The sequence below is a fragment of the Bicyclus anynana genome, chromosome 5, assembly GCF_947172395.1.
Source record: "Bicyclus anynana chromosome 5, ilBicAnyn1.1, whole genome shotgun sequence".
NCBI lineage: Eukaryota > Metazoa > Arthropoda > Insecta > Lepidoptera > Nymphalidae > Bicyclus > Bicyclus anynana.
Window position 1 is genome coordinate 16,526,060 of NC_069087.1, and position 11,010 is coordinate 16,537,069.

At 43.4% G+C, this 11,010-nt stretch overlaps 1 protein-coding gene and 1 long non-coding RNA gene across 2 annotated transcripts; both read right to left on the reverse strand.

Moving 5' to 3' along the window:
* Window positions 1–5,817: 5,817 nt before the first annotated feature.
* LOC128198132 (uncharacterized) lies at window positions 5,818–8,019 on the reverse strand. Its single transcript, XM_052881880.1, has one exon. It carries the CDS (start codon window positions 8,017–8,019, stop codon window positions 5,818–5,820), a length of 2,202 nt encoding a protein of 733 aa, XP_052737840.1.
* Window positions 8,020–9,409: 1,390 nt separating this feature from the next.
* Window positions 9,410–10,874, reverse strand: LOC128198106 (uncharacterized). Its single transcript, XR_008250854.1, has 2 exons — window positions 10,309–10,874; window positions 9,410–9,661 (listed from the first exon to the last, which is right to left on the reverse strand). It is a non-coding gene; the product is annotated as an uncharacterized LOC128198106 (long non-coding RNA).
* Window positions 10,875–11,010: the final 136 nt, after the last annotated feature.

Genomic DNA, 11,010 nt, shown 5'->3' on the forward strand with positions numbered 1-11,010 from the left:
CTCTGTATTTATGAGTTTCATCGGCTTCATCTCGGGGCTTGTAAAGATATCATTCTCTATTCTGTAGTTGATAATGATGATGACTTGAGTGGTAAATTCGTAAGGAATAAAGTCTAAAATATATATGTAGGTATGTATTACTTTTAGCAATAGTTTTATCTATATAATATATAATAACTTTAATTATTTACATTTTTTTATCTATATTCATAAAAACATAAAATAAAATTTCCCATTTTTCGAATGTAAATTTAGACGATGACTTAATATTATTGTATCACAACTCAAAAGCGATACAATTACAAACCACAATATTTATTTAACTGATAGTAGGCATAACTTTGTTTTGAATCCGTCGGTCAATCAAAGGATCGGGTTCCGGTTCGGGTCTTACGGGTGTTCAGTTCAAATACCTACCTACTTCAAGCCGCGTCGCAACGATACACAAAACCCAAACAACCCGTGACCCGAATGATCGAAATGATCGAATCATTGAGACCCGATCTCCATGAGTATGGGTCGCGATCGACCCGGGTTTTACGAAACGATCGAATTACACAGGTCTAATCGTAACTTTACATTGGTATTGTCTAATTTAGTTCATTATATGAAGACCGGATGGTGAACGATGAACTGAAATCATTCATGAAGATTGCGTATTGATTATGCAAAACGATAGTGAAACTATCGTTAATAATATTATCAAATTTAAGTCAAACTCCATAATAATGCATATATTTTAACAAAGTTTTATGTCTTTTGTTTAAAACATTAAAGAAGCATTAAATTTCACGACAAATATCTACTATTGAAGACAATAGCGTAAGAAAATGGTACATGCAACTCAAGTAACAAAACGCAATTAACGAATTTAACCAAGGGCTATTTGGACTATTTGGTAATCTCCCTGTTGTCTGTGTAGGCTAGTGTCAAAATAACGGGGTATCCTATTAGTCTGTGGTGAAACATAGCATATTAATAACCTGTGGATTAGAAATTTAAATTTTATAAACAAAACAAAGTTTTTATTGTTCAGGTTTTAAAGAGAATTTAGAAATTGAGCAAAGTTTTACTAAATTATAGTGATCTTAGGAGCAAAGTTTACTTCGTTTGTGTTATTGTTAATCAAAAATATAAAAGTAAACAAAAAAGAAAAACTACCTCTATCTAATTTTGTCGATGTCCATTTCTTAAGAAGTTTCTCATTAAAACAACCCTTAACTCAGGCAAGGCAGGGCTAAGGTGGTTAGCGTAACTACAAGTGGTTAACTTACAGTTAGCCAACTGAAGAACAATCAACAATGCCCGATTAATAAGTGATCGCGCTGCTTGTCCCTGCACTAGTTATAGCAGTAATTTCTTTGTTTGGAAGTATTTAGCACATCCGGGCTGCGCAAAAGGAGAGAGTGGGCATTTCCTCTGTCTCTTAGAAAAGTCCGCATGTTATTTTTATCCCAGTGTTAATCTCTAAGTCTCGTATGAATCGGCACTAATATACATAGGTTTACCTAAGTGTGTGATTAGTGACTTCACAAACAGACTTATTATTAAAGAATTTGAACAGTTCTCTAGCTCTTTAGGGTGTTTTATTCCTTCACCAGCCAACAACAGTGTCATAATTACAATGGGTTCGCAGAGTTAGTTTATCTAGGCATTTAGATATACCATTCAAAATCCTCTACTGAGAGCAAAATGTTACTGTTATATTTTATTTTTTATTCTTTACAATTTAAACTGAAAATCCACAACCCTTTCAGTTGCTACACGTCATCACACCGGAATGCTAAATTGCTTGGCTGTAAGTCTCAATTGGTCCAGCCGGGGATCAAACACAGGACCTTCGGAACATTAATTATCATTAACATCTGATAGTGGTATATTAACACCATAACTACCAATCCACATTGGAGCAGGTTTTTTTTTTATTCTTTACAAGTTAGCCCTTGACTACAATCTCACCTGATGGTAAGTGATGATGTAATCTATGATGGTAACGGGCTAATTTGTTAGGAGTAGTAAGACAATCCACACCCCTTTTGGTTTCTACATGGCATCGTACCGGAATGCTAAATCGCTTAGTGGTAGGTCTTTGCCAGTAAGGTGGTAACTGGCCGAAGCCTCCCACCAGCCAGACCTAGACCAATTGAGAAAACCTCAATCGGCCCAGCCAGGGATCAAACCCAGGACACCACTGCTAATGTTTTCCTCTCAAAGATTCTATCTAACTTTTAGTATGAAAGATTAATTTTTTTTTTTAATTTCAGACTAAATTGATTATTATGAACTGACCATTATGATGAACCACTGATATTGACTCAGAGACATGAAGATGAGTGCTTTGACAACAAGACTGACTAGCTTTTTTTTTTTTTTTTTTTTTTTTTTTAACGTGGGGAAATCCTCATGGATACCTTCTCGCCACGGGGAGGCAAGACGGTTATGTCGGACTTCAACCGACTAAAACCCCACGGTGTTCCGACTCGCCGCCTGATGACTGAGCCACGGGAACATTTCATAAACTACCGCAACCCAGCCAGCGGCACTCGTAATCGAGCTCTCCTGTTGTGTTATTGAAATCGCTTCGGGAACACTAAAAACGTCAACAACTCGAGGGTTTATGTCCAGTGGGCGACAGATTCCCCGTATCTGTCACCCGGAGGTCCTCGTTAAGGAGGCAAATGGCGGTCATGAGCGAGCCGCCTGCGTCCTGCTCTTCTACGGCGGATAGGATGACACTCCAAGTCAACCTCTCTTAACCTTTCCGCCGCTTCCTTCTGTGACATAACAATCTCACAGAAGGAGACTACAGCTTCCCAGGATTTGTCATTATTCGTCATGGCTTTTATGACGCCTGACAGAGAAAGGTCTTGACCGATTACAGCCACGAGTGCCTCGCGTGGCTCTACCCAATTGGGACATTCAGCTAGAGTATGCTGTGCGGTATCAGATGCACAGCCACACTCATGGCACTCCTCGGTAGGCTCTCTACCGGCCACCCTCCACAGGTATCTACCGAAGCAGCCGTGCCCCGAAAGAACCTGTGTAAGGTGGAAGGTGACTATTCCGTGCCTCCTTTGTACCCACTGTTGAAGTACAGGTCGAATAGCGTCAATAGTCGTTCGACCAGCACTTGGCGACATTAACCTTTCTTGCCACTGCTGAATAATTTTGGCGTGCGCGGTGCGCCTCCAATTGGTAACTGTTTGCGGGGAAACGTGTTCACCTCGTGATCGGGCATCCACCCTGCGCAGGTGTATCGACGCCAACACATCCGCATCCAGATCCCACGGAGGCGTTCCAGCCAAAGCACAAGCAGCCTCGTAGGAGATGGTACGATACGCCCTGATTACTCTGGCCGCCATGACCCGCTGCGGCCTCTGCAACAGCATTCGGTTTTGTGCGGTTAGAGAGTATACCCATATTGGCGCCCCATACATTGCCATCGATCGCACTACTCCAGTGTAAAGGCGACGGCAGGCAACGTTGGGTCCACCCATATTTGGGAGAAGCCGGCTTAGAGCCCCGGTGGTACTAATTAACTTTGGGACCAATCGTCGGAAGTGTTCCTCAAATTTCCATCGACTATCGAGGACGAGTCCAAGATACTTCATCGTCGACTCAACAGCGATTGATACACCTCCAACGACGAGGTCAGACTCCACTGGAGGTGCCATCCTTGACCCGTGAAAACATAGGGCCTCGGATTTGTTAAGGGCTACCTCCAACCCCAGTCGTCTGATCCTGGCGACTATCTGGGCCACACCAGCCGTCGCCAGTATGCGTGCTTCCCTAAAGGTGCTGCCCCGGGCAGTAACCAGCGTGTCATCTGCATAACACGTAACGTCGACACCCTGCATGTTAATGTCCCGCAGCACCCAGTCATACCCGATATTCCACAGAAGTGGACCAAGGACCGAACCCTGTGGAACACCGCATGACATCTCCCTTCGCACCCATCCACCGTCAGCTGGGTAGACCACTGCTCTTTCAGAGAGGTAATTCTCCACAATCCGCTGTAGATACCTCGGTATTGCGTGGTACCTTAAAGCTTCCCTGATGCAACTCCATGGGAGGCTGTTAAAAGCGTTAGCGATATCAAGAGATACAGCTAAAACGACTTCACCATGGGATAGTGCGTCTTCTGTCAAAGCCCTCACCCGAGCAATAGCATCTATAGTGGATCTGCCTCGACGGAATCCAAACTGGTGCTCACTGAGGTCAGGCCCCACCTCCTCTAAGTGCTTAACAAGCCGAGCTGATATTATTCGCTCAAAGAGTTTATTGACCTCATTCAACAAGACTATCGGCCTATACGCTGAAGGTGAGTTAGCAGGACGACCTTCCTTTCGGATTAGAACTAGTTTTCCCGTCTTCCAAGTACGCGGGTACTGGCCATGCTCCAGACATGCGTTAAAGAGAGCTTTCACTCTAGGTTCGAGAGGACCCAGGGCCAATACCCACGCCTTGCCAGGAATGCCATCCGGACCCGGGGCAGTGTTTTTTGATCGAAGCCTTTTTACCGCTACTTGAAACTCTGCCTCGGACAATTCGGAGAAGGATGTTTCTCCCTCACTGGTATAGGATGTCGAGCGAGGTAATTCTACTTCACCCCTATTAGGAAATAGCGCGTCCACTACTAACTCCAGCTGCTGGGGCTGGAGAGTTTCTGTTAGTGGTGGTGCCCGTGAGCGTAGCTTACGTCTAATCATTTTATAGGGCCTACCCCAGGGATCGGCATCGAGACTGGCTAGCATTTCTTCTTTGGCTAGGTTTTTAGCTGTTTTAATAGCCACCTGGAGAGTAACGACCGCCTCCCGATATACCGCATAAAGGCGATCTTCGTTCGCTTGATTACGTGTTCGCCGTCTCCTACTCCTAGTATATTGGCGTCTAGTTGCCACACAGGATCTGCGCAAGTGAGTCAGCTCCTCAGACCACCAGTATACCGCATCTCTCGGGGGAATAAACCCTGTTCGAGGCATAGCTACATCACAAACTTGCGTAATAGCTTGACCGAGCCACTCAGTTTCCTCCTCTATTGCTATAGTTCTTATAGGAGCAGGTAACCACGCTTGTATCAACGCCGCCTCAACCAACGCATCACGGTCGAGACGCTTAATGGACCAGCGAGGGCCATAACACCGCAAGCTTTGAGTTCGAGTTCTTAATGTAACCAGATGGGAAAACACATCATACCTAATATATCTGTGATCTGAGAGAGACACCACATCTTTAAAAACTTTCCACCCACTAATACAACGCGCCAAGTCTGCATCAGCAAACGAAACATCTACAATTGAGCCGCCATTTCGTCGCACGCACGTGAAAGTTGACCCTCTGTTCAGCACATTCAAGCCTGTCAAAATTGCCCAGTCTTCCAGAGTCTCGCCAGGTGCATCGGTTGCCGGGGATCCCCACGCTACAGATTTAGCATTGAAATCTCCAGCAACAAGCACACGACTAGGACGGCTATTATTGATCGTTGTCCCGATCTCAAGCAGAAACTGCTCAAATTCGGCCAAAGTGCGGTTTGGAGAGAAATATACCCCAATCACAGACACACCGCCTATTAGCGCTAAAACATATCCTCGACCTCTTACTACTCTTTCAATTGCTGGGGAACCGACAGAGGTCCGACTGACGATGGCAACCAAACCGTCCCTGTCACCTACCCAATTATCACCAGAAGGTACAAAATATGGCTCTGAAACCACAGCAACGTCCACAAACCACTCTGCCATAGTCTGGAATAGAAGATCCTGAGCTGCGGCACAATGGTTGATATTAGCCTGTAAAAATTTGAGAGCCATATTAACACTATTCTACAGACATCGTAACATCTTCGGCCACACTTGTAGATGGACGGGCAGGCTGCGAAGAGGCCCGGGGGCCATCGTCAGTCTTTCTACTGGTCTTCTTTTTAGTGTTGGTGCTTTGGTTGCAAGCACTGCTGCCTCCCAAATGGTTTGCCGATCTACCAGCATCTTCACATACTATGCAGTGTGGCACAGCTAAACATCCCCTCGCTTTATGGCCCGCCTGACCGCAGCGGTAACAAGTATCGCTACGGTCAATCTCGGCTTTACACTGTGCTTTTAAATGTCCTGATTCTAGGCATCTGTAGCAACGGCGGGGCCGATCATCCAGGATCTTTATTTGGGCTGAAACCCAGCCTACTAGTAGTCTGCCACCATCTGTCACTTTTTTTGCAGCTGACACTGGACAGCGCAACCAAAGCGTTCCTAAACCCGAAAAGCTCCGTTTTATTTCGCCAAACCGAATTTGTGTGACGGGGCAGCCTCCACGTAATGCTACGGCATTTACCACATCATCGCTGGATACGGAGTCGTCTAGACCCGAAACGCGCATGTCAACGCATTTTATGGGTCTAGAGACTCGCAGGAATTCTTCGCTGATGACTTCCCTCAATTTGTGTGCAAGAGAGTCTGCCAACATTTCACTCGAGGCTCCTGGAAGTTCTAGGATGCGCGCTCCAGTTGCCGCTTTCCTAAATCGCAGAGCAGTTATTCCGAGATCGGACAGGGCTATTTTTTCTTTAGCTTCCTTTAACACTGTAGCATATGTAGCGCCTTTCTCCTCGGCCCCTGGTTGCAGCGTTATAACAACAGCTGCTGAACGCGGAGTGCGCAGCTTTCGAGGCTTGTTAGCAGGCTGCTTGCATTCTTCGTTCGTCTGCATTGATGGACTTTCTGGTGAAACACTTTGCTTCTTCTTCTTCTTTTTCTGTCTTACTTTCTCCCACTGTTCCTTTTCACGTGAAGAAGATTTAGCCGGTTGTCCTTCTTCAGTAGGTGGCATATCCTGTGTGAGCTTCTGGCTACTGCTTGTTGTTTGTTCCGTCGCGCCCTGTCTTTTTGTATCTCCGGACAAAGGTGGACGCAAACGCTTCTCTGGAAGAAGTCTGTCTTCTAAGGAGGCCAGGCGGGCGTTAACCATATCTCCGACCTGTACCATTACAGTGTGACAGATTTCATCCATTGTGGACTGCGTAGGAGTCCGTGCAGTACGACGGCCCTTTTCTTTCTTTTGTGAATGAGGTACGGGTTGCGGCTCTTCAGGTACATCGATAGAAGAGTGCGTAGTCTCCTGTTTACGTACCTTATCCATTTCTACCTTGAGTTGGGTTAACTCCTTACGGAGTTCGGCCATTTCATCTTGCAGACGAACATTGTCAGCCTGCAGCTGGCGAGTCTCTTCTGCGATGGTGCGCGAGCTAAGGACTTCCACAGCCTCCTGAATAGAGGCGGCAGCATCTCTAAGGTCACGCACAAATGTTCCCTTAAGGTTGGAGGACCTTCTGGCGATTTTATTTATCAATGCCACATCCTCCGCAACTCGCTTCTGGATTTGAGCTGCGGTCTTATTTTTGGACTGTAATCCGTCTTCAGACCTTATTCGTCTGAACTCCTCGCGCTGAAATTCATCCACGACTAATGCCTTTAAGCGCTCATCTTCAGCTTTCTTTTTTTTCTCTGCTTTTTTTTTCTTGAGGGCCTCTTTTGCTTTGGCCCAGTCATAATTTAATATTTTAGACTGGTTTCCTCTTCCATTGGGCATTGGCGTCCCCAATCTATCCTCGTCGGAAGATGCAGACTTATCATCATCTTCTATACGAGGCCTTTTGATACCTTGCCATAAGCGACTAGAGCCCGACGCAACCACCGAAGAGTCGGAATCTGATCTGACTCTACTGCTCATCATTATAATGCTGCAGTCTGACTCCATCATAACCTCAGAGTCTTCCTTATCCTCTCTTATTTCTTTTGTTCCTTCCACTTTTTTTATATTCCTTACTTCTAATCCTAAATCCATATCAACCACTCCCTCTCCCCCCTGCGCATTTTCAGTTTCAATCCCCCCCCTATTCTCCTCCTCTGTGTTGCGACAGTTGGCCCCCCCGTATACGATGGGGCCGATGCACTGGCTTTCCGGTGCACCAAGGGATTCCCCGCTAGCGGGACCCTCCCGGGTAGAATTTTTATCTGATCGCAATTTCATTGTGTTTTTTTTAAGTTTTTGACGCCCTAGCGACTGAACTCCCATCAGCCATTCATCTCATCGGCGGGCGACCAACCTTGAGATTGGGGTAATTTTTTAAAGAGGTTGTCTTCCTCGCAGCCTCACGCTCCATGCGTGAGGCCCCCGGTTCTGCTCAGTGCAGATTACGGGTTGCCCGACGGTGGCCAAAGCCAGTGCTCACGGACCTTGAAGGCCCGCAAGCCCGCCGCGCAGGGCGTTTCCACCCATACTGGAATTTTTAATGAGGTTTCTTTCCTCGGGACTTTAAAGCCTCCCTCCTTATGTTGCCATCTGACGCAGATAAGTACTAGGAGCATCCAGACGGCAACTTACAAGCGCAAAGCGCCGCACCCCCCATGCTAGTTTTGGTTCGCGCCGGATTTCTCCGGTACCTCCCAAGTGTGGGAGGCGTTCCCCTATCCACCACCCGGGGACGCGCCCGATGGGGGACTAACAACCCCACACGGGAAGACTGACTAGCTGAGCCAGCTTAAGAATTATGTGGTGTGTGTGTGTGTCTAATTCCAGGAGCTCTCTATGTCAGCCATCCATCTATATTCTTACTCATTTTTGTTAATTATAAAATAAATTTGATTATTTAGTGTGTAACTTCATTGTACCTATCCTGCTAGCTGTTAGAAAGATAGCATCTGTAATAATTTATTTACGGTAAAACATATTTAAAAATAAACATGCTTTAACATTTAAGTATGGCCAATATGTTGTCAAGTACAGTGGGCAGGGCTGAATCCATGATTGATGACTGATCCATGATGATGACTCGTTTTTCTGATTTAAGAAAATATACTAATCATCAAAACAGTGTCTGCAAGTACTGTACAGGCTGACTGTTTGGATGAGAAGTATATATTTGATTATTTTTAAGCTTTGTGGTTTCAGGGTTTAAAAAATGTCTAACTGAAAGTCTATGTTTACTGTATTTATTATTATTATAATAAATAAACTTAAAAAATCTTTTTTTTATAAACTTCCAACCCCTATTTTTACCCTCAGAGGTGTCATTTTCATAATTCTTAGAATACTAGTAGTCAAGATACTGTAATAAAAAGATACAGTTTGTGAGATTGTAGGGGTAAACACTGGACCTACTGAACCAATGTTGAAGATTATTTTACCAATAAAAATCCATATTTGAGTATTATAGGCCATGTATTCCTTCCCACGGGAACAGGAATTATGTGGGTGAAACTGCAGGGGGTGAACATACACAGGTATTATAAATGTATTTTTTACAACTACACTTTTTTGAATAATTTATTTAATTATTGTAATGGTAAAAAAAAATATTAATAGTAAAATGTTAAACTGAAAGCTTTAGTTTTGGAAAAGACTACAAAAAACAAACTCAGCGAAGTAAGTATTCTTTTATTTTCAAATATCAAAGACCAAATCAAATATCATCAGCATTTCACAATCTATGCAAATATTTTGATAATACACACACATTTATGATTTGACCAGATAACAGGGTCATCAGTACAATGTCCTATCAGCTAAAAGCCTTTGCCATCTTTTCTTCAGCACACCAATATGTTATTCTATTGTATTGCAGGTGCTTTTTGTATTGGAGTCTGCAGTTATAGGGCATATTCCAAATATCCTGTAAAGCAAAATTGTTAATATTGAGCATATTATAAAATACACACATCAACATTTAGTCTCAATGTAAGTGTAGTTTGTGTACTAAGATAATATAGCAGACAGACAAGCTTCGCTTTGACTCATTCCCTATTCCTATCCTATTCTAATCCCACCCATTGGCTTATCTACTATTATTTCCTATTCCTATTCGGTAGCTCAGAATCCTAGGATTCCTAGGGTGGGCATGCACCAATGGAAAATGTAAATGTACCTATGAGCGATGACGAAAGAGTTCGTTCGCCATAATCATAATTTTAAAAATGAAATTCGATTCCTTTTTGCTTAATAACCAGCAAACTTAACTAAACCACACACATAAGCCCTGGAACACAGATCCCAACACATTGGATACAACAACATGCAAGATGTCGCAGAAATCTAAAACATGGTATGGTATTAAATATCGTAGGTATTGAGTTTATGTCGCTCTATGGACTTATCGTCTCTTTCTCTGGTACGTCCAAAGAAAGTGTGTGTAAGAAGACATTGGATGCTGGAAGAAAGATGCTGTTTGATCCCCAGTTCTTGGAGGAGTGAGACTGTGTCCAGGATATTCAAGCATTCTTCTTCAACATATTTCTAGAGCGTGTATATTCTTTTTCTCACTTTCTCTCAGAGTCCAAGTCTCAGCATCCTATATAAATCGATTAATAGCACTCAATTAATTTCATTGTTTTGACTTTATAGGTTCATTGCAAAGAATATATTATTTATTACTCTTTTTAACAGAGTTCATTGTTTACAAACAAAACACTTCGCAAAGTTTCGTCCTAAAAATGCTAACTGTGGACGGGGAGACTGAATTGAGAGATTTAGAATGGAAAAAAATATTAATTTTAGATATTTAACAAAATATAAATTATTATTTTGGAATTTTGGACATCCACAATTTGTCCGTTTTACGATCAAAGGTGACTCAAGACCCATCGTAAGTTTTTGACATAAGCCATGACCATAAAACTTTACACAATTCGAAGACAATCGCAAATAACTGTCAAATCTTAACAAATCATTCACTCTTCGTATAAAAATAACGATCTAATCGTAATGAACAAACTATGCCCAACCGATGGCTTTCTATTGGCTTACACAATCCGAAATAGCCGTTCGACAAGTAAAAACGTACGATTTCAATTGTCAAATTCAATCGTTTGCGTTAGACAATTAGGCCCCAGAGGGGTCACATCTTACGAGGCAGGTCCTATAGAATGTAATTGGTCTGAGCCCATAGACCAAAAGATTCGACACGCGGAGCGGATTATAGAGAAGAATCTGTCAGTTTTGACTGTTAACTGTCAAGTGTCAAAT